The sequence below is a fragment of the Xylocopa sonorina genome, chromosome 12 (assembly GCF_050948175.1).
Source record: "Xylocopa sonorina isolate GNS202 chromosome 12, iyXylSono1_principal, whole genome shotgun sequence".
NCBI classification, from domain to species: domain Eukaryota; kingdom Metazoa; phylum Arthropoda; class Insecta; order Hymenoptera; family Apidae; genus Xylocopa; species Xylocopa sonorina.
The window spans coordinates 8481996-8506668 of NC_135204.1; the positions used below are offsets into that span (position 1 = coordinate 8481996).

The 24673-nt window shown below is 47.2% G+C and overlaps 1 protein-coding gene across 2 annotated transcripts in view; it reads right to left on the bottom strand.

The window, feature by feature from the left end:
* Positions 1-363: 363 nt before the first annotated feature.
* Positions 364-24673, bottom strand: part of LOC143429788 (GAS2-like protein pickled eggs) — a 49698-nt gene continuing 25388 nt past the window's right edge. Inside the window, exons 4-8 of one of the 2 annotated variants that reach the window (XM_076905580.1) lie at positions 6642-6843; positions 5773-5857; positions 4716-5130; positions 4156-4567; positions 364-1518 (exon numbers count right to left, since the gene is read on the bottom strand). In XM_076905580.1, coding sequence (XP_076761695.1) covers positions 632-1518; positions 4156-4567; positions 4716-5130; positions 5773-5857; positions 6642-6843 — 2001 coding nt within the window. In that variant the 3' untranslated portion in view covers positions 364-631. Of the gene's footprint in view, positions 1519-4155; positions 4568-4715; positions 5143-5772; positions 5858-6641; positions 6844-24673 lie in introns of both variants that reach the window. The other variant, XM_076905578.1, reaches the window with a different exon arrangement.

Below are 24673 nucleotides of genomic sequence, written 5' to 3' on the forward strand. Positions count from 1 at the left end.
GACCCCACTGCTTTTAAGTAAATATACACGCTGGGAATCCTTCTGAGCCGCCCTCGCGAGCACAGTGGACTATCCAAGGGGCATCAATAGGTCTCATTTAACCGAACTGACTCATCTTGGGGTTTCAAGGACCATTCGAAACACTGCGAATGCTCTGAGATTTCTAGCGAATTGTACTATAATTTCTTCAACGTTAGATCACGATCCCTCTCTAAACGAAGAAACAAAATGAACCGTCTACCGTACTACCAATAACCGTGACCCTCTTCTATCCACTCTTTCAAAATAAAGGAACCCTCCGAGCACCATCGAATCACGCTCCCTCTCAACGAAATGATAAAAAAAAAAATGACATCCGTCTAAATACCGCTCCGATACCGTTCCAAAAACGTTTCAACATCCTCCTACCTTTCCACACGAGCGTCACACGTCCACGCGAGCACGTGCAATCGGCATCGGATCTCTAATATCGAGGGCGTCACGAGCAAGGAAGCGACGGGCACTCGCGAGGCTCCCCAGAGTCCAGCCTGTCCGCGATCGAGGAGCTCGATGACCTCGAGGACACACTCCGTACCGGCGTCGTCATCGGCATCGACCTCCTACGGACTATGTACGGCAGCGGCGGGACGCTTCACACGCTGTCGGACGCGACGGACATCGGCCTCTTGTAAACGGGCGCCGGTATCCTGGATAAACCCCCCCTTTCCGACGCTGGCTTCGGATCCTTCCTAGGGCTGGCCGTCATCTGATTGTCCTGGGGCAACGCCACGGTCCCGTTACCGTCTATCCACGCCCTGGTGAACTCCATGTTCGCGACACCGTCCCCTGTACCGTGGGCCTGGTAGTTCCTCAACAGATCCTGCAGCTTCTGGAACACCTCACGCTCGTCCTGCAAGTGGCCTACTTGCTGGAGGATCTGCTCGAGGAGGGGATTGGCAGCCTTCGTGGGCGACGATTGTAGCGAGCCTGTCGCGGTTTTGATCCGTCGACCGTTTCTGTCGTACTGGATACCATTGGAGCTTTGCCTGGGCAGACTCTGCCTCGCTGGGCTCTTCCTGGAGAAACTAGGCGCGGTTGGACAGGTGGAGGACACTTGAGGGCTCAGAAAGGTGTCTGATTGGATGCTGGGCCTCTGTCTCGCTTGTCTACCGTTCCACGTGTTGCTGCCGCTTACAGGACTCTGGCAGATCTTCGCCATTGCCGATGCCTTGCTCAGGCTGCCTGTTGGAGGTTTGCGAAGGCTGTTCCTGATGGCGCCTCGTTTCAACGGGCTGCCTTCTGGACTGGAATTGCTGTCTCTCGGGGTTCTACTGCCGGACGAGGCTCTGGACACGTTGCTGTTCTCGCGGACGATGGAACCTGCACGGGGAGTGCGGTCCCCGGAGGAGGAGGCGACGCTTCTCGAGGGTGAAGCGCGGAGAGGACTCGCTGGACCGATGCGTGTCTTACGCAGGCCTGTCTCGATGCTCTCTGTCTCGACGCAGGACCTCTCCTCTGGCTCGGGTTTAGTGGGTTGCTCTGGAACAGAAGGTGGGATGGGACCATAAGTTTGTGGGTTACTGGTGAAGAAGGTTTTGGAGTCCAGATTTTGGGTTATTTGGGTTCGTCAGGTTGGGTTGGGAACATTTATTGAAACCCATATTGGTCTAAAAATCGCTAGGAGGGAGTGGGTTACGCAGGATCATCCTAAATGTTCGTATTGTGCCATCGACTCGCTAAGTTTACGCAATTGGAGTTACGTAACGAGGAATCGAATAGTTTTCGCGTGCAATCGCACGCAAATGTCAACCGGGGAGCGTCATCGGGTCCCTCCCTGTTTGTTCAAGCGAATTCAAGTGGATTTCGCGGCGATTTAGGATTCGATCGGCGTCGAGTAACACTGCGTGGGCAACCAGCCGAATGGACGGCTGAGATAATCGCGTTTGACTTCTTTACATCGAGCGCTTTCGAACGGTCGAGCGGCCCGCCGGTGACATTTCGTGGGCCTGCGGGCTAATTGATTTCGTCTGGCCCGTTTTCATTTGCATTCTCGAGAGTTGATTGGAATTTATTCGAAGAAACGTCTAAAATTTTGCTAAATGGATTGCGAAAGGATGCTAAAGGAAAACTGCTCGCTCGCGATCTTTCGCAATGTCTCTCTATATTTAATCTCGCCTGTGAACAAAAAGATTCGGGTAAACGTATCGCTCGCCACTTTCATATCTTTACGATATCCTTCTTGGGCGTGATTGACTTCTCAATTTTAATCGCGGGAATTACGGTTGCGCAATCCCAGCCAATGCGAGAGATAAAAAGATGCACGTGTCCGTGCCTCGCGCGACATGGAAAACGATTACATTGTGGCTTTATTGGGCGTAAAAAAAGTTATTAGCGAAGGCCCGCCAATTAGGGGGTTATAAATGCTCTTTTAGTCGCGGGAACCAGTCCGGTGAAATCGTGGAGCGCATCTTAATGCCGCGTCGGGCGTTCGACGCATTGCCAAAAACAATTTCCACGTATCCCATTAAGAAAGAATTATTCTGTATAACAGTGGACGCGTTCCAAGTTATTCAGAATTCGTTGGAACTCTTTCTATCCGCGATTATGCGAAGAAATAACCCAATAAAATCGTAAATTTCAAATTCAAAACGCTCTTCGACTACTAAATCGCCACACTTTTGAACGATCGATATTTAAAAGATAACGTCTCCTCCCACGACGGACTTAAAAAGAAAGTCGATTCCAGTAGCGTTACGCCCATCGCGCCTCTGCGAACGAAACACGCGTAATGGTCCCACGTAATCGAGCTCGCCTATTTCGGCTGCCATTATCTAACCAACGCATTTTGGACCACCCTGTAGCTCGTTAATATTCAAAGTATCTGTACAAGCGCGCGCGGACTAGCCTGACATTTAACTGGTCGTGAAGGATTACACGAAGAAAGGGTTATTTGTGTGCGCGTATCGCGAAGCGTGGGCGATCTTCAACAACAACCTGTCCGCGGAACAATCGCCAGCGGTCGATCCTCGATAACGCTCCGCCTCGAATAACGTGCTTCACGCACTTGACACATACTCCGATCTTTCCACTCGAGACGCCGGTTTCCGTGTGCCGTTGCTTTCATAGTTTCCATTTCCCTATTGGAACTTGCCTCTCCTCTTCTCCTCGACGGTGACATTTCTCGAATAAAAGATATCGAGTTAGGTTTATCCTATCAATTAACGCGTTCGATACTGACTCGTCGTGAGATTGTAAACGAAGGTGCATTGGATAGAAGTTAAGTTAGGGCGAGCAATTAATGCGACGCGCGACGAGAATCGCAGAAAGTAGGTTGGCGGTGAAATTTTAAATCGCGAACACGGGTTTATTTTTCGAGAACGCGAGGTGAACAGACGCACAATAGCTCGTTTTGTTCGTGCATCGCCGATACGCTCGTATTAAACTGAATGACTGGCTTCGATCGGAAAGCCACGCGAGCGTCGTGCGTTTCCTTCGCAGCGGGACGCGATTATCGCGATCGTCCGTGCGATTTCACTCCGCGTCCTGTTATGAAACGGCCTGTATGCTAAACGAGTCTATTTAGCGACCACTTTCTTTTCCACCGTGTCTCGTTCGCTTGACGTTGTCGGGTCGTATCCTGAGATTGATTCGTAGCTCGTTGTTTATCGCCAAAGAAAACACTGTGCAAGAATACTAATAAATCATCTACTATTAGATAAATATAAAACCGTGCTGAGGTTTTGTAAAAAAAAAGAATTTCGTAAGACATAGTTCGTCTAGAATCTATTGGTCTGCAAGGATACTTCCTCCACCCTTACAATCTCCACTATCAACCTACTAACCCTACCTAACTCGATATCCAAGAAAAAACGGAAAGCGTTCACGCAAAAATCCTTCCGTTTCAAAATCTAATCTCGCAACACCTAACAGAATCGAGGCACCAATACGTTTCCAGAAAAAAAACTTTCCCTATTCACGAATTCCCGCGACAGCCTCGACCCATGCGACGCGTATTGCGACACGTGCAGGTAACAGGCGTGCCAACCCACACGGTCCTCTGGGCGGCCCATAAATCCCACCGCGGAAAGAGTAACGAGATCGTTCGGTTGTGCGCCGAAAAACGCTCGTCTAAAATACCTGATCCCAATAGCGAAAGGCAAACGAAGTCCTACTCACTTTGACAATCGGCAACCGTGGGCGATCCCTGCGCGCACGTTCCAGGATTCCCGTTTCCACCGGTCGGCTGGACTGCGCCCAGGCTTCGGTAACCCTCGTCGGACACCTCGCTGCAGTTATCCGAATGCTCGCCGTCGTGCGGCGACTTGGTGTACGTCGCGTGCACGGTGGCATCCTTGTTGAAATTCTTTAACGGCGGCTCTTCCTTTATCGCTGGGGGGCTGGGCGTCGGGCTGCGACTGGTCGAGTCCTCGCGACACTTGTAGTTGTAAATCGTCGGCTCGTATTTAGGGGTGTCGTCCTTCTCTACTGCTCGACGAGCCACGCCGTCCTCGACGACGTATCGTTTCGTGAATTCCTCGGAAACGGGGACTTTCGTGCGGATCTCGTGATGGAGGTCCTTCTTTGCATCCTACGGGAACAGATTTTGGGGGATTTTTCCAGCGGGTGTCTCTCGATTTCTCACGATGGATATTATATTCCACTATGAGCAGAACTTAGCGGCAATCTGAAATGGTCAGATCGCGATCCTAGCGATTTATACTATCCTTATTACTCACCTTAGATTCTTGATGCTTTCCATGATGAGTGGGTGAACGAGCATCCTCGTTCAAAATTCTGCTGGGCGAGTCCACGCAGCTTCCACCCCTTACGTGTTCCGTGTTGGGCTTGACGGTGGGACTGTTGGACCTGAAGTGGGCCTTCGGGGTCGGGGATCTGGATCGTTGCTTGGCAAAATCTGGCTGATGGATCGGGCTGGCCAAGAACTTCCTCTGCGGCGTTGGACTCCTCGATCGGTTGATCTTCCGTTGCTCGTCGCTGGGTTGCTGTTGGTGCTTGCCAGCGGGCTGGTGGGGCGTGGGCGATCGCGACCGATTGCTGGAGACGCTCCTGGCCGCGTGCAGCTGCGTCGATTGCTGATTCTGCATCGCGCCTGCGCACGAACCGACGCTCGACGCCGAACTCCGTCGAGTTCTAGGAGGTGATCTGCGGATCAGCAGCTGGGTTTCTCACGTGTTTGGGGGGCAGGCAACTATGCTACGCTCGAGGATCTATGCTTTATACCCTTCGCGATCTCTCTAGATCTTTTTTTAACTAATCTATGGAGAATTTAGAACCTTTAGAGTCGGCTGAGTTCTGTTATGACGCGATCCATTGGCAATTCAACGCATACCTTGCCTAGCCCTCGCTTATATTCTGGTTCTTACGTTTCGCTTATGTGATCTCGTATTTAGTGATAAATCGTTAGTGAAGCGTTATTTAAATGACATGAAATTTTAGAACAGAGGACGTTGGTTGTTAATTGAAGGGCTCGCAAAGCAGATCTCTGCCGCTTAGAGATTCTAATCTCGAAATTGGAATTCTTAATTTCGCAAACGTTTAAGAAAAAACAGAAGAAGGATAGTTTTTAAGCCTGATTCAGTCACGGTTTGTCACGTAGGCTGTTAAGCAAACATTCGTGCCCTTTTGAGTCCGGCAGCCTCGCCTTTCTAAGGCCTGGACAGCGTAATTCCTCGCGCGCAGCATCTTTTATAGAGGAAGCGGCAGAAAATCGCGGATCGGGAATGAATGACTGCGGACAGATAAATGACACCTTCGAGGCAGAAAATTACTCACCTTTCGTAATGCACCTGCGCGCTGCCAAGGTCGAACGACCCTCCAGCCTTTTGAATCAACTTCGCTGAGATCATCGAGCGATGCGCTGCGATAGAAAGAAAAAAGAATCAAATTGAATTAAAAACGCAAAAAAAAAAAAAAGAACAGCCGACCACGAGTAAAGGTCTGCGCGTGATTCTGCGATCGGTCATAATTGACGTTTCTCGCGCGGTTTTGCTAGTCGCGCGTTAAAGGATAATTGAAACGTCGTTTAGTATTAATAGCTACCTTTACCGTGGTGATTTGAACGCGCGGAGACGAAACGTTGGATAACGCTGGCATAAACGCGGTGCCAGTGTCATTTAGTTGAATAGAACTATTATTAGCTTGTTTTACACGGGCCTTTTCCTCCCGGTAATTTCAGTTTCACAAACTAGACGAGCGTGCGGCGTGCTGCGAAGGGCGATTATTATAACCACGATTACGTTGCATCCTCGGATCGCAGGGATATTTCAATTTAACGAGGCTTAATCAATTTAAACGTTAAAAGAAACACTCCCGTCCATTCTAATAAAGGTAAGCGGGTGTATTGCGTCAAAGTCGTCGCGCTTCTTTAGCAAATATAAATCTGACAGCCGATCGATCGACGCGTACCGCCTCTCACAAACGGGTAACACGTAACAAAATCGAAGGACTCCGATCATCTTTATTTTCGACGACAATGAGCTCATCCTTGTTTAAACTGTCGCCAATGTCCCATATATTTTATCTTGTCCGACGCGGCTAACGGCTGTCAGAATTGACACAAATAAACGGAGAGAGGCGAAAACTGCCACGAAGGGGGAGGGGAAACAAAAACCGTGAGAGGCGTGTAAAAAAGATTTACTAACAGGTCCTGCATCGACACGGGTCGTGCTTGTCCAAATAATGGCTGAGAGTGTCCCAGCCGCCACCCACTCGCACCATAACGTGGCTCCGGAGAATTCGCACGAAGATCAACACCTTCGTGTCTCCGATCCGGTATTTCCCTTCGGAAACGCGAATCATTGGGAACTGCGTTGGGCACGTGCACCTTTCCACTAGGTCTCGAACCTGAAACAGAGAGATGTCGAGACGTCAGTGAACAGAGCTGAGAGTGGAGACCGCGCGTGAACGTCAGGCGATTGTTATGGAACTGCGAGCGATAGTTCCGAGAGACCTCGAGATAGTTGGTTAATTAGACTTTGGGCGTAATCGACTGATATTTCACGTTTTCTTAATCTGAACGGCGATGCGAGGAGATACAAAAGCTTGTAAATTGACTCGATTCGGTAAGTATCTCTGATCCTTTAAGAGTGTGCAACGGGTTTTTCTACGATGAAAATGCGGTTTAACGATTTTAAAGCGCGCCAGATTTCCGTTAGAATCGAAGGGGAGAAGGGAGTGCGCGAGATCGACGCGACTTTCATTCTCCGCAGCTGCTACCTGAACACCGATGCCGTGTAAAAATTAGCAGAACAACACGCTTCAACGAAACGATTCAATAACACGAACAAAAGTGACACGGACGCGAGTTTCCGCCGCGCTTTAACGCGCCACTCTCGCCTTCGGATATCTGCGTTTTTGCCGCTTTTCAACGCGGCGAGGTGAAAGCAGAACAGCGCCCTATCTGTCCGTCCGTCAAACGCTCGCGGCTCCGCGTGATCCCTCCGAAGGATTCAAGTTCCGTCGGCTTTTAACCGCTTGTTAATTTCGTTCTCGCCAGTCGTAACACGAGCAACGCGCGCACTTCCTCCATCGAGTCTTTCAGAGTCGAAAAATAAACCACTATTTTCGAGGAAACGATTTGTATCGTGTAAAACAGGCTTAATGTTAATGAAAGTTGCGTCGTTAAAAACCCTTTCTTTCATTCTTGGTGGAATTTATGAAATTTCTACTGTCACGTTACTTCACGCTTCAAATTCGATTCTAGATCCTAATATCCCAAGTGTAAAAAAGACTTTATGCCCTCAAAGCGCTGCATACAAAATAGATGGCATAACTTTGATTCTCCCAATTTTCCTAATCACGAATCACCTTAAACGAACTAAAAAAAAAAAGGATCCACAATAGCGTACGCATACATGGTGGTACAACAAAATTAATGATCTCCAAAAACTCGACAAGTCGAATGTCGAAATTTTTCGTTTCGAATAGGAAACGCGAGCGGCTAAATTAAATAACAAGAAACGTATCGGAAGATTGAAAAGAGCAGAAAGGAGCCCCCGAGCAATTATTTCGGATCACTTGTAGAGGCGAGCACGAGGGAACTTTCTTCTCCCGGCGTATTAAGTCGCCCGCGTTATTGATTACGCTCTGTTATCGCCGCGGCGAATCGGCCGGGATAAATATATATCATTTACGTGCGAACACCCACAGGCGGGCTTTTGACAGCGGAACGGTGAAAATTATTTATCGCCGGATCGTATGCAGACGGGGATCGGGATTCTTGCGCGTGGTGGCGCTCGCGAACAGCCCTCCCCCACCTGCCCCGCCGACTGTCCTGTCTGTTGATGACATTTTTACCCGCCAATGATTTATACAGGTTGCGCAAACGCTCGCCCCGTAACGGTCCGCTGAAATTTCCAGATAACCCCACCCCCGTCAGCCGATAATTTTACGCGAAATCGATCGACTTGTAATTTATAATCCAACCGGAGCGTGTTTCTCCAATTACGCGTTGAAATCAAACGATTACGGAATCGACTTAAGTTGCCCGGGCGGGATAAAATATGTGCATACGAATTAGAAAGCGGATAGTGAAAGATGGCGCTATCGGAGATTGGAGGCGTGGACTTAAACGACCGAGTGTTTTGGAACCTGCTGTAGGAGGCATATAAAAGCTGTAAAAACAGGTAGAGCGAGCATCGTGTATCGTTAATATGTATTAAAGCGGTCCGTAAAAGGAGGATTTTTTAAGGACGTCGCGAACAACGACTAATAAAAATTACGTACAAGCGTGGAACAGGAAGAATTAATGGTAAAAATAAAAAATGCCGGTAAGTAATGTACGATAATCGAGAGAAAGGAGACGATGGACGATAAATCATCGACGCGTACAGCTGATTGGAATTCCAGGAGCGTACACGGTGTTCCTGTTGACGTGGTCGGTTTGCGTCACGTCGTTTCTTGTTCCAAATATTTCATTTGACGCGGACCGTACAGATTCGAGGCATGGAGCATGTCGGGGCGTGGGCCGTGCCTCTCCCATGGTAATTACCGAATTATGCAAATCCGCGGGACGTTATCCCGTCTGAAGGCGCCACCGACCTTTAACAAACGCCGTTTCTATCGGGGTGACGCTACCCGTTACGACATCGATGGGCATCTGTGTCACGCGTCCAGGCCAATTCTGGCCGAATTCCGTCTGACTCTTGGGCCGTGCGAATTTTACGTCAATGGTCGCGTCGACGTCGATTTTAATAACGTCAAGCCGCCTCGTCGACCTTTTCTGGTCTGCCTTTGCGACACCACCGATTGTCTACGACTCGGTAACTTTCTAGGCTACACGTTTCCTGCTAGAAATATTCATTCCAGCATAGTTTACCATACAAAACAAACCATGACCCTACCAAAATAGCCAAGAAGCCTCCAACAGCGTTATGAACCATTATTCAAACCTGTTTAATGTTTATTTAATAAATTTACCGCACCCCTGTCAGACGCAACTCGTCAAATCATCGTGGAATTTCTGAAGCGAAGATCTCGAGAAATTTCTAAAGAGCCGCCATATTGGAGAACAATCGACGCTGGATACGGGAGAACGGTTATAGTTTCCAGAATTTAATCGGCATAATGTAGCTCACGTATCGCTTCGAACAAACAGTGTGGCGCATTGCAGGTGAGCGGACAGGATGAATGGTTATGATGCTATAATGCAAGGCCGCCAACGGCTTACGTAACAGAACCTAACCTAACGATACGGAACACCGGTTCGTTATCGGTGCAATCGTACAGAAAGACGGGCAGAGAGGAATCTGGTAGCGGTTGGCAATACCGCGGGGCCCCCTAGATTTGCCCTACCAAAACGTCTGATTGGCAGACATTAAGTGGTTCGTGCTTGGAACGGTTCAGGATTTACTTGCAGGCTTTGTTTAACCTCTCATCCTTGAGTACTGCGGCACGATAGCTTCAACGTAGATTAACACATCTGTTCTACATTATAAACGTGTAAATTCGTATAAATATCGATGGTTGCAAATAATTTTCTTAATCTTCTGAATCCTTCGCACGAACATTTCGCGTGCCCTGCTTTACTGTTCAACGTAGAAACTGCTTCGAAAATTTATGAAGAAAAAAAAAACATTCGTCTGTCGCGGAACGTTAAAAAACATACGCTACAGTGGAAAACACGAGCAGATTAAAGACTGGACGAGTGTCTTCAAGCTACCACGCTGGAGGGAAAAAACCTTGGGCACGACAAGTGTCCATTAACTCTCTCATTGTTCCCTTCTGTTTCTTTGCTGCTTCGAAGACGGGGAAACGCGTGTGCATTAGTTCACCAAGTTGCAGAAAACCCGCGATCACTGGCATCGACGCAGCCATTAGCGCGATCGATTGGTCGTCACGTGAAAAATGGTCCAAGTGCAGGCTGCGTCGGCTATAAATCAGAGGATCGCGAAAACCGTAATTACACTCGATACGAGGAATTATCCGACGTCGTTATCCCGGATTCTGGCCTTCCAGTTTCCTCAGAAATCATTTCGATTCTTTTTCTCATGTCCACGTCGACTTTCCCTCGAACTGACGCAAATCGAATCGCGGAACGGAGGTCGCACGACCAGCTATCCGATGGATGGAAAGTCTCCAATATCGGTGGGACGAGTTTTCCCTGCTCGTTGTTATGTTAATGGACACGAAGACAGGCGGAAGTAACATGATGACACGGATACGAAAGGTTGTAGAACAGACGAGCGCAACATCCCCGCGAGTTTATTACCCAGCCATCGGCCATATCGGCCTCTCCACGTCGATGGATACCACACAGCGCAGCCTCATTTGCGCGTGTGAAATCGCAGGAAATCCCAGCGACAAAAATCGATGACCATTAAACGATGAGGATTCCGAGTCTATTCACGATTCGCCACGGTTTCGTTACTTTTCCTAAGAGTCCGAGATGAATCGATTGCTCAAGGCCATCAACGATCGAATCCAATCCTCATTGGATTCTTTTATTGCTTGCAATTTACTTGCATTCACTTTCCCATAAGATACGCTATTTTTCACATAGAACCAAACGATAATTTTCGCAATTTTTCCAGTATCAGCTGAACCCACAGTCTGACCTAACCTAAATTCCCCGTAGAACAGTTACTCTGAAGCCTAACGTAACCCCTCTGCTCTAACTTGCGATTCGCGATCGCTGGATCGTCAACCGCGATAGAAAGCGCCTCGCAATCGGACAAAAGGATCCCTCCGTTGCATCAGCCACGTGGAGTGAAAAAGAAAAAATTGTCCCTCGACATTTATTAACACGGTGTATACAACGCCGGAGAAAGTGATGGGACCCATCGTGGTCGAGATCCTGATCGCTATCTCGCCGCTATCGCCTACAGCCGATCTTCCCGGAACGATCGAGGGGGTGGCTCGTGGGAAGCGAGACGACAGAGGGAAAGAGAGAAAGGAGGGAGAGGCACGAACGACTGATACGGTGCTCCTTGGTTCCGTGATTGCGATTCCTGATCGTGAAAACAACCGACTGCTCCTCTTCCGGAGGGGAAGGGAATGAAAGTCCCGAAGGAACTGTCGGGAGCGACATCGATCATATCGCTGGAAGTTTGCTCTGCCGCTCAGCTATAGCTCGCGTGAAATCGAGTGGCGTTCAAGGTCGCTGGAGAGGGAGCCACAGTTGTTACAGGGTGATTCGAAAGTCTTATTATAAGAACCTCCCTTATATCTCTTGTTTAAATAACCGAAAGACCATTTTTGTGATATCAGGCGATCTGACCACTGACGACAGTGGCCTTTTGGCAATATTTTGGATACTTAAACAATAGCGTGACAACAGTAACAGAGTGGACGGTAAAGATACTCGTTAAGATCTAAATTACAGCCCTTAGCTCGAGATACGAAGCTGTTTTAAGAACGTCTCCTCGAGGCCAGTACAAAAGGCGCTACAAGACGCGGAGAGTTTGCCCAGCATTTTCCCGAAAACTTTCTTAACGTCCTACTTCGCTGAAATACCGGCCTATTTTTAAGGACGGCGCATTAAAGAGGAGGCCGTGGGCCGGTAAAACTCTTTGTCCCAGCTCGAACGTCGCACACAGAGGCACTTTTGTCCCAGTCCGCATACTGTCGAAACCTTTTAGATAAAAAAACACGCTGGCCAACTGCATCTGGCTTTTCAGCTGGCGCGCAGCCTCCCCGTCTTATCTCGCAGGCTGAGGCGAGTGTTCCCAGCGTATGGGAGAGCTTGTTCTATCAGCTGGTTTACACGTTCCTCGCGTCTTCGAACCAATGACCATGTGACGGAAGTCTGCTGTCCAGAAACGAGACCGCGATAACTTCTTTATATAGCTAGCTCGATTAGTTCTGGTATCGTTATCCTAATTAAAGAACAGAATCATGGTATTTCGAGGTTAAGTAAAAACTGATTACCAAGAACCATCAAGGTCCTAAGTCTAACTATATAGAGCCAACCAGTGGTCAAAGCAGTCCAATAATGAGAATGGCGCGTCCTATTCTTCTCTTTTTCCCTCCAACCCCTTCCCGCAGTCTATTCAGACGAAGAAAGCGAGCCCAAGAGGCAAAGAACGCTCGCTCGGATTAGAAAAGAACGCGCTTACTAATTAGGGCCGCGGCTTATTGATAAATCGTGGCGATTATTAAAACTCGTACGAAGGCGTGGCACGCCCACGCGGATCTTTTCTTTCTCGCCTTCTTTATCTTCAGTTATCCACCGTTGCGGTTTTGCGGCCGACAAAAATCGCACGAGCGGAACAACCGACGATCCTGTCCCAATTCATCTTCTTCTTCCTTTCGCCGCCTCTGCGGCAGCTATTGGAGAATCGAAGATACGCGTGCTGGGACTGCTTTACCAACGTCTACTGGTAATGATACAATGTTCAAGACCGAGGTTCCGGATGATTTGCTCATACGGAATCTAGTTTTTGCTCGATTCGAGTCGTTATTCGCTTGGAATGGCGATAACCTAGCCTAGCTGACTTAACTGATCTGGATTCTAGCCAAAATTGTATAATAAAGTAAAATAGAGTGCTTAATTATGATTGTGAAGTAATTATTGCGAGAGATACGTTGCAGTAGTTTTAAATAACAGATAATTCGAGATATCGAATTAACTTTAGTTGAATGAGGAATTACTGAGAACATTTGAGGCACGCCAGAGGCGTTCACCATGATTTCGTGTCCAGCAAAATAACGAAAAACAAATAATCGAACCCCATTCGTGGTTGGAGAAAGTGCGGAATATTTACAGTATCGCACGATGGTTTTATCAATCTGACTAAAAGCAAATAAATGGGGAAATAAAATGAGGCAACAGTCGTCGCGCGCACCGCGGAGGGCACTCCGCGGATCCTCGACTTCTTTTTCCGGGTAACACCGTGTCGACGCAATGGAATAGCGCGAAAAACATCGCCAAGTACTTGTCCGTGCATTCCTCTCGATGATTGCCGATCGATCGATTCCACACAATGGGGCCCTGGCTCGTGCAGCCTCGTCTAGAACGCCGCAACCACGACGCGAAGCGTAGGAAGAGTTAATTAACGCGTTTGGTAGACGAGCTTCCAATTAAATAACGTCGCGACAGAATTACACTGGCGGGGCGTAACGTCTCCTGACAAATCGCCATGGAGAACCTCGCGAACTCGAAGAACACTAAAATAATTTTGAGAAACCCCGAAATTAGCGTTCGAAGAAAAGAATTTAACCTCGTCTACTTTTTCAGAAAAGATCGTTCTCCACACTTATTGTTTGATTATTCTTCTCCTCCCGGGAAAACCCATTTCAAAGTATCCTACGCGAAATACCATCTTTTCACGACTTTACTTAAGCGTTTGCTCACTCCATCTACGTTCGATATAAAAAATTGAACAAACACGGGTATAGATATATTTTTGGATAATCTGATAAGCTGATGTGAGTCGTACAGCGCACACGAATCGAAATCTGAATGAAAGGAACGCGGTAATAAATTTATATCGATGATGATAGTATATTAAATTTGCCTCTCTGTAAAAATATTCAAAAACTCTGGAGCTGAGTACCGTAATTTAGTTAAATCTCGCTTTTTCCCCCGATTTCCATCGGCCGCCATGGCTGGTAATAATGGTAGCCATGGCGATCGATGCGAATCACAGGAAAATGTCCCGTACGATCGTCGGTTGTATAATGGGCTGATTTTAAAGGCGCGCCGCTATTCATCGCTGGCTACGTAATTACTGGATAATTCAAAACGCAGCGCGAGCGAAAAACGCTCGCGCATCGATACTTAATAAACGGTTGCGCGATGGCGAATCAAGGCTGATGGAACCCGTGAGTCGAAGCCTTGTCCTTCGCCTTTACTCCCAGCGCGTCCATAAAAACGTCTGATTGCCGATACATTTTCAATTTAACAAAACCAGAAACACGCGTGTTCGTTACCCCATTTTTGAAACTTTTGTTAAAAATTGCAAGACTTTTTTTTTAGGTCTCAGATTATTGTTCGTCGTGGTTTTACGAACGCTTGGATTCGAGCGCTACTCGAGGGCTTCTGGAAAATTGTAAAAGGTGATTGTTTGCGCGAAATTTCTTTCGATCTTCCTCGAACCCTCCACCCACGCGTCTCTCGGGAAGAACCGTAAATAAAACTGCGACGGGAAACTCCTTATTCAGGATTCCACCTTGGAGCTTCCTCGGAAAACTGCTCAAGATCAATACAAGACTCTGATCCAAACACTCGCGTTCGAGCTCGCTTTCTTCAGGCTACAAACATTTTTACAGCCATTGAAATCACCTCACAGATCTCTCACTCTTTTTATACGTAATAATTTATCTAACACGATCCTCCTAATAATCCTCGACCACTGATACCATCCAGTACATTTCAAATCCAAACCACAGAAAGTAAACAAATTTTGCTCGACTTCGAATCTCAATCGAAGTCGCGAACGTACGAGAAGAAGTTTCGTTCTCGAAGGAATATTCCTCGCAGTGGAGTTAGTTCGCGATTCGAAGCGGATATCGGGTGGCGCGGTGGACAGGTGAATTCCTGCAAACACGACGCCCCGCGGCGCAGGTTTTATGGCGTAGACCAGCGTCGCGGCGCCGGCGTCTCTGCAATCAATACGTCGCGGCGCAACGTCCCGCGAGCTCCTACCTCAGCTGTTCGCTCTCTCTCCGCGTCCGCCCGTGGGTAGTTACCCTTCGTCTTACGTATTCGATTTCCGTACTCGCGGAGGTTCAATTTGCCCGGCCCTCGAATTTATCGTGGCCTCCGGAAACCCGTGCGCCTTGGCGACGACGATTCCTCGATTCTCACGAGCGATCTCAACATTTTTCAGCCACGCGGAGAATGTACTCGCACGAGCGGGTTTAAATGGTCGACATTGAAGATCTGCTGTAGAACGGGACGCGAGGAGAACGGTGGAGGACGGTTCGCGTTGGTATTTAGCGAGTTCGAGACATTTCGAGAGTTCGTTTTTCAGGAGACATCGAAAGTTTCGTACGTGTGGATCAGGTAGCGACGACAACCCTGAAGATGTCCACGCCCAGGTTATTATTAGTTGGAAGTTTTGAAAAAAAGGATTCGACAATGAAACGAGACGATGGCTCGCTGGCGGTGCGCGAGTGTCGACGAAACGAGAATCCCAATGAATCAGACTTAGGCTAGCGCGCCACATGTCACGCCCTTTATCGAGAACTGCCACTCGTTTCATCTCCCGTCGGTTTTTTATCGTGCCGGGATCGTGATTCGAATCGAATCGTGCATGCCCCTCGGATTACGTCTCGAAAATAGCCGCGGGAACAATCGGATAAACATTCTTGGGCAGTCGCCACGAATAAGTGACAAACCTTCGCGAAAAACAACGCTCGGTTACGCGTCCGACATTTCTAATTCCCTTTCGAGGAATTTGAACGGCATAATCGAGGGTATTTTTAACGTCAGCGTCACCGACTGAGGTATTCGCATTTGTACAAACGAAAAATCGAACCGATAGATATTTAAAAAAGATAATTGAAAATTAATAAGACTGGAATGCATGAATATTTCACAATGACAATCTAATCGTAGGCTCATAAAATTTCTATCACCCGTAACAAATCGGATATACATAAATAACCGATCATATAGATGTGAAATAAAGAATAAATAAAATACCCAATATTGCTATCAACGCTGTCCAATTACCATCGCTCCTGAAAACGCCATTCCAATCAACGTGACACAATTTCACGCTTGGTCGAGCCATCCAAGTCGTTCGATCGACGATCGAGGATCGACGAATTTGCTTTGGGCACGGCTTTCAGACGGCTGATGGCGGCCCACGCCGTGAAATTTGATTTCTGGTCAGCGAACCATTCCCTTCACCCCGACGAGCACGCCTACGAGCCGTCAATCAAAGCCGTTTAGAAGCTCCACGAGCGCGTTTTATTGGAATAACCTAGATGTCGTCGATCGAACGCCTCGCGGAAGGTGCTGTTCCGCTTCAGGACCCTCGAGAGAGGGCTCGAGGTGCCCACGGGGGGTTACTGGGTCCCCCTGTCGCGATTTTTCTTTTAACTCGAGTGCTCGTCGAGGGAAGGTCGAGGATGGCGGTTCGGGGACGGAACCGTGGGCGAAAAAACGCGTCGGGAAGACGACCTTACACGAATGAATCAATATTTGTGCCAGTGCTCATTAAGCAATTAGGGCAACCACGTTAACACGACGGGAATTCGATTATCTTGAAAGCAACGCTGCAACTGTTCAATGTTCGATGTTGACGAGAGCGAGAGGTTCCCAGAAATGTTTAATAACATTTTAATGGATTTGTTTAAGGTTCGTTAAGTAACAGAAAAAACTGCATCGCTCTTCATCGACTAATTTCTAATTACACAGTGTCGAGTTGTGTAAACGCGAGCAACGACTGGTCCAAGTAGTCTCGGTACACAAACGTCTGGCGCGTCTCTGTCTACTTAAGTAGAACCGTCGCTTCTAGTGGCACTGCCGCGCCATTAAGGCCTACGATCACTGGTGGCGTCTCTATGAAGCTACAAAGAGTCCACAAAATTGAATTTAATATTGCAAATTGACTCGAAAAAAAATTACGAATATCGAACTCTATCTTGATCAGTCTGCACTTTTATTACTTTTTTATTTAATAATTTTTTCAGCAAGGAATCCCCTTTTTTTCTCGTGTGTGACTCGAACTGCACTGAGGCCAGGGAACCGAACGTCGACGAACGTGTGTCTTCGACGTTGTTGAAAGTCTCCGATAAACCGTGATTAGCTAAGACTCAGACCGCAGCCAGACCTTGCACGGCTCGGTAGCCTTCTCTCCGCGCTATCCCGGGCTAATTGCACGTAATAACTAACACGCCCGGCTCCGAGACTTCAACACCATTTACGGTAGTTTCTCGCGGACAGGCTCGCGGGATCAAAGGGAGCGCTCGCGTACGGTTCTTCTTTTTGTCCATTTTTCTTCCTTTTTCACCTCATTGTGAGAGGAGAGGTTAAGAACGTCAGAGAAAAAGAATGACAGTTGAGGGGGGAGCAGAAGAAAAGAGATCGGCCGTGATTTCTTCTCTTCCCGTGAACCAATTAACGATCAGATTTTTCTAAGTGGTCCTCGAAATTTGTTAATCTCATTTCGAGTCGTTCCAGAGTTGATGTGCACGAATTATTTTTCTTTATTTTTCTGCGTTTAATTTCGAATACTGTTCTTGTCACATTCGTATAATTTCGCTGATGATTTTCTACCGATCTGGAAGTATGAAAGCATGGTAGAGCAGCGCCAGCTATTTTTTGCTTCCTTTTCAGAGGTCAAGAGTTGATGAAGACGAAGAAAAAAGAGAATGACAGTCGAGATTGGAAGGGAAGGAATCTTCTTCGATTTCTTCTCTCGATTGTGACACGGAGCTTCCCCCTGCTTCGTCGGAGTAATTAACGGCAAGCAATGACGAGAGCTCGTCGCCTTGGGCATGGTTAGCGTGAACGACCTAGATTCGCCTCCATATTGCGAATATGGCGTCACTCAGCAACGGAGGATTTTTAAATTGCTGGAATCGACGGATGGTTATGATTTTACGGACAGAAATAAATCACTCGCGATTGGACGACGGCTTTAAATAAACGTAGAGGAATTCGTCGAATTCTTTTGAGAGCACTGTCTAAATTAATATGGTATTTAAGATTGTGTCGACTGATTCAGCTATTGTGAAAGATTCTGGGAATCGTTGGGAACAGATGAGGAACGCGATGGTACGTTCTTCAAGATGATTAATAGAAACGCAGATTGTGATCGACGGTTAGATATGGGGGCTGTATATTGGAACTGATTGAAAGATGATAGTCTGTGGGAAAGGGATTTATTTGGGCAGCCACCCGTTGGTGCATCCAATGATCATTCCCACGATTTATGCAGCCCTCCATTTCCCGCTTTTCCCTTCGTTTCGAACTTAAAACGGAGGCATTAAAAAAAATGAGATGTCGACATAAATTTCTTGAAAGTACCGCGATAACAGTCGAAAGTTTCCTCGTTCGAAACTTCAAGGCTAGTTCCCAAACCCTATTACCTCGAACAGACAGACTCTAACCGAACTTTAAATAGAGACTGCGGGTTCGATTGGTTCCAAGTTCGAACTGACACATTGCTCCCTGGAATTTTCAGATTGCTCGATTATCCGACAGGACTTATTACTTAACTCGAATCGATATAACTCGATTTTTCAATTCTGTATCTCGTTCTTTCGTACGCGGAACGAACGATACGCGACTGTCTCGAGATTTCTAGCGAGAACTCCAGGAATGCTCGACGGCTAGGTGACTAAGAGGGGAAATAAGATTCATACTTACGATAACACCGGCTACACTCAAATGTGGAGCACCCCCGCTAACTTTAGCCGGCGTGTAGATAGCTCGAAATGAATCATGCGACTTTTGGGAACGTCGGATACGTCACTGTTAACAACGTTACTCAGAAAGCTCGTGTCCCGCCGTATCATTCTATTTAGAGGAAGCTGCGTGAAATCTCTTGTTTGAGGAGCGAACGCGGCGAGTCGCGCGTAAGTAAAACGCTTAGAAGTTACGTTATGAATCAATTCCTGCCACGACGCGATCCTTCGTCACGTTTCTTGCACGATAATGCTTTAAAATTAGATTCAAGAATTTTCCGATGTGTAATGCACTGTACAGCATCCACGAGTCATTCCAGAGAATAGTTAACGAGCATACAGGGTGACCTCTTTATACAGACAGTGAGAGGGCCATTAGTTTCGAAGGAAATGGTCCAAGATTTCCGTCTTCAGAATGCTGAAGCGCACTATCGATCGTGACAAGAAGAAGCAGAGAAATAGTTAAATTCATTTCACGTTTCGAGTTCTCGAAATCGCTGTAGCAACCAGCCTGCAAACATTCCACGCATGCAACCCTCTCGGTTCCACCCGATAATCCACTTAACCTCAAACTTAATAACCGCGCGTTGAATAAATAACGAGGAGCGTCGTTCCTTGGCAAGAAACGGCGAAGAAAGAGAAAGGGAGGGAAAATTCTATTGGGCCACCCTTGGGCAATTTGTGCCCGTCGATATCCCCGAGGAGAAAGGAGCAGCTCGTCCTACGGTGGAGAACTTGAGGACTTTGCGCTTGAACTTGACACGAAATGGGCTAAAGGCGATCAATACGAGCTTTCGGCGCTTGCGAGCAAAGCACCGGCTGGCATGGCCTGCAGAGACCACCCTGGAAGCCCACCGCGAGCCACCATGCCTGTTATCACCGTGGAAATCGCCATAGACAGTCACCAACGTAACAAAACCGTGGCTGGACTACAATTGCGCTGAACTTGGATCAGCTGTGCTCTCATTTACCACTAGAATATTAAAAACGCTCGTTTGATCGAGCAGAAGTGAGGTTTAATATTGAGAATAGACGCTTTGGGACTTATTAGTGGACGTGTTCAATGGTTTCAAAGTGATGCGTCTAGGTAGACTCGATTGGTCGCGATAAGCGTGAAACGCTCTTAAAAGATTGTCGATAGAAATGTAAACAAGAATTATTTCTATCTGTTTAATGATTAGCAAACACTCGATTTTTCAACCACGTGAAAGGTTTCGCGATAAGTGGTATTTTTAGACACTTTAGATTTTTAAGATACTTCAGTGGAGATGGCCAAATTTATTACAGCAAGCTGATAAGCTTGCTGCTAAGTATCGTTTAAATGACGGACGAACTGAAACGTTCTGTAGATTTATTGACTGATTCTTACCGATCGTAGACTCATTTGGAAACCCATTGAGTCGTGTCGCGTTCGCAGAAGTTAGGCTACTTCAATGATTCACTGTAGATAGAACAAACGTAACGTGTTTCACTGTGTCCAGGCTCGATAAGCGGCGCTTGTCAGCCTTTCTCGAATCGATACCCCGCGAGAGTGCTACGCATTTTTCGCGATACAATTTCCTGGTGCTGACAATTCGTTTTTTAGAGCATTTATATGTAACAGAGAACAAAACTCGGTGCGATTGACCTAAATCTTGCTAAACGACAGTGCACGACGTATCCTGTTCCCTCTGTTTAAAAAACGAATTAATGTCTCGTCATCGATGGGCAAAATCGCACGTTTTTCGCAACCGCGTCTGTCATTTACCTCGTCGATAAATCAATAACGTCATTAGCATTAGATTACAGTTAATTATCGAGTCAGCGGCGAGAATAATAAAATTCCATCGCGAGAACGATACACACTTCGCGTGATTATGGAGTTACATAAGCGGACTTGTTTACACCGGGCGTTAATACTATTAAAGGTTCTTACTCTTGTTTTATCGGTCAACAAGCTACTGGTGGCTCCTAAATATATCCGCGCGATCTCGCACATTATTATATCTGACCTAATTCAGAACCACTGCTCGATGTGTTCTTCAAATTATAAACTTCGCACGAAACCCGGTTCTCCGTATCGTTCTCATTCCTTTTATCGATAAAAGTATGAAACTGTACTATTTTTATATCACTCTGGATATAATGACACGTAACGGTAATCTCTAAAACTTGTTGAATGCGCAGGAATATATTTTCCAGAAAGCAATGTCAAATCAACAGGTCCCCGTCTTTTGAAATGGCCTGTAGACCGCTAAAATAAATAACAGACCATAGAAACGCGTGAAAAAAAGGGGGAGAGAGCTTCAATCCAGCGTTTGTTTTCCTCGACGCCGCATTTAATTACCCGTAGGCGACTCCCACGGGTAAACAGGAACACGTGGACCGTTCTCCGCGAAACCGATCGACCTGTACAGATTTCCCTTTCGTCGTGCCCCATATGGAACGCGCACGCGCGTTGACATCGCCGCGAAATACCTGTTTGTATTCATAGAGAACACACCACGGGTTGGATAAATCGCTGCCACGGACGAGCCACGCAGCTGCGATTCCGTATACGATCGCTCTGCAAGAAAACCGTTTCCCGCCACGCGTTACCATTCTCTCGCATGCAAATCCGTCGCTGCTATCGCGCTAACGGGAACTTTGGGACCTCGTGGAAGACGCTTCCACGGGGGTCTCGCGAACGATAGACGTCGCAGACGTTTCGCTTTGTTTAGAGATCACTCGGTTTAGACGAGATTTAGGATCAAGCTACAGGTCCACTCAAAAGTTGCGAGTCGACTAGCAATTACAGTTAGAGAGGACAAAACGGAAGGCTAAAAGAACCACTGAGTACTTAATTCTGTTGTAAAAAATGGAGAACGATTAGGCTAGATCCAATAGACGCGACGAGAATTGGTCACGAGTTACTTGGCGCAGATTTAATGAACGACCCTGTACAGTTATTATTATCCGCGCTTACCTTAAATCTAGACGATGCATCGAAACGACGACGCGGCAGGGTCGAGAAGAAAAGCGCAGCGCGGTTAAACGGCGAGGCGCGAGGCTGCATTCGTTCCGGCGGAGGAAATTAACGGGCGTTTTCTCGCCGCTTTCGAAAGAGCGCGCCTTTCAGCCGCGTCGAAACAGTCGGACGCCGTTAGTTCCGACTGGAACAGCCTGGAAAACACCTAAGAGTTGGGAGTTTTTTCACAGCGGCCCCGCTGGAACAACGTCGATGCACGGGGCACGCGATCGCGCGCGGCATTTCACGACGCAGAAATTCCCTATTGCAGCGACACGTTATCGCCACGCGGTTCTCTACCGCGAGGTTTTACCGGATATTTTCCCTCGACTAGGCTCTGAACTCTATGGTGAACGTTCCCTGTGAACGGCGAACTCATGGGCACACCTAAACACATACTTTGCAGCCTGACAATAGCGCAGACTTCAAGTTAACCCGTCCCTACACTAGTCGAGTTGACACGACGTTAGAAGTATTCATTCCAATGAAATATAACGGCTAATTGGAACAGTCGATTGATCCCTCTTGTTCTATTCTGAACTTGCTTGTAATGTGGACTTAATTTTTTTGGATCGCTTTGATTATTAACAGTTAAAAAGAGGTAACGCTTGAGCGTGCCTACGCGTTGGTTACCCAACGTCGTAATCGGGTGATCTCTGGTCACTTTAGTAACGTTTAAAGTTCGACGAAACGATGGGTGTTTGCCAATCTGGGAGCCGTTAGGCGTAGGGTCAGATTTCTTGGCGCCAGCGCATGAATTCTTGCGAGGATGTATCAGCAGATTGCTCTTTTCCCATTCAAGCGGCGCGTCTGGGGTCGACTATATTCAAACAACGGCCGGCTAAATCCCTCGGATGCCAGAGCGTGTTCCAAAGCGCATGCCTGGTATAACTGCACGGAGGATGCGAGGAAATAGGACGGCTTGGTTATTTTAATTTTCCAGTCTGAACGCGACCGACTCTCGGAAGAATGCGAGAAACACTTGCGAACCGTGAGAAAACACGCTCCACCTGATTCTTTTCCCTCGTCTAATACCTCGACTGCCAGTGAAATTCATGCTCCAACGTCTGATGACTCACTGATTAGCAACAGCTAATTAAGGGACGGGATTATAAACTCTCTCTGAGAGTGGAATCCATCGACGTAGCTCTAGACGTCGCATACTTGAACCTATGATCCACTTACGGTTACTTGCAATCTCTACCAACTAATCCAACCAGCTTTATTTGCAACAAACAATCGATAACCGAGGATCCAGATAGCCTCGTAGATCAGCAAACGTTAGAACGCGTCTAAGGCAAACAGCCATCGATACGACTCGAGAACCAGGTTCTGGCAGCCATCTTGGACATCCCATTTAGACTCGAACCAATAACCAACTTGAGCAATAACACCGACCACAGGATTCAATTAATGTAACCAAACCTAAAAGTCCGTGGCTAACATCCGCGGTACCAGAGCCGCACAATGCGGTTATAAATCCCCCTGGTGACCATTCAGGGAAACTTCTATCCGCTCGATTCTTCCTACGGGTAACCTCTAACACGCGTGACCGCCCCGCGGAAAGTGGACAAGTCTGAATGGAAAAGACCGATTCCCACGTAACGTGGGCAAAAGTGCGTATTTACGATCGCGCGGCGGGCACGAAATCGAAATCCGTATCGAGATCAAGCAATTACGCTTGTTCTGCCCACGTGACGCGAACGCGTAACGTTTAGCCGGTTGATTTAGTGGCCGTTTAATCCGTTTAGAGGTGGAAAACGCTTCGGACCGGCAGCGGGGACGGTTTTCGCTACGGCGTCATGCTAATACGATTTACGAGCCGCTGGCGGAAGAAAGTTATCAAGGCGACGTTTTCAACCGTCGTTCCTTCGTTCGAGAACCTATTCACCAGTTTTTTTTCTCTTTCGTTTTTGCTTTTCAGTTTGCGAAATCGTCGGGCCACCTGCGACGACGATACGTCAAGTGGACCCCTCGACGCGGTTGGGCTACCTTTGAACGTAGCTGAGGATTTTATTTCGTCGCTGTTACTTTAGGTGTGCTACAGCATTGATTTGCGAGGCTGTAATGGAAACGTTACATATGTAACTGGAGTGGAAATGGTTGTTGGGTGTTACAGGTTGTTTCAAAACTGCGTGAGGCATGTATAGTCGATTTTTCCAAGACCAAGAATGCGAGAATAGAAATTTGTATGCCTTGTACAAAAATTAGAATCGGGTTAAGCTTCAAAGGAAGAGTGTATGCAAACTACAGGACGTTTCAAAAGTATCCACTGTCCAATTTTCGCGTGCACGTCGTTCCTTAATATCTTTTAATTAAGCTATTTGAAAATCCATGCGATTATGAAAAGAATACACGTCTGTTCAAGATGAGTACCTCATTGATCAACGAAAACCCATAAACGTACCAAGTAGGTACGTGGCCACCGATAAACGATGAATTATGGAACACGAATTACGCGCGGTTCTTTCGCCTTTCAACGCCGGAATACGAATAACCGCTCACTTATTCGTGATCTGGTGATATTCACGGTCAGCGGGATATAGGGCCATAAATATACACTCCGATACACCAAAGGGCGCGAGTTATTTTCATAGTCGGGGGAACATTGTACTCGCGTCTGGTTTTTAAGAAATACTCAGACCGTTTCCAAGGCTGTGCGATCCCACGGATCAAGACAAACCAGGCTTTGTCTCTAAATTCTCAATAGATCAAGGTTATCAACGCCATAAAACCATTAACAAAGCCTTCATTGACAATATCGGAATCTTTATAGATATTCGATAACCGATCAAACGATTCACGGTTTTCCTCCAGACTCGTTGCAAGAAAGTTCCCTAAACAAATCTCTTCCAGCATCCCAATCAATACAATGAAAAAAAAAAA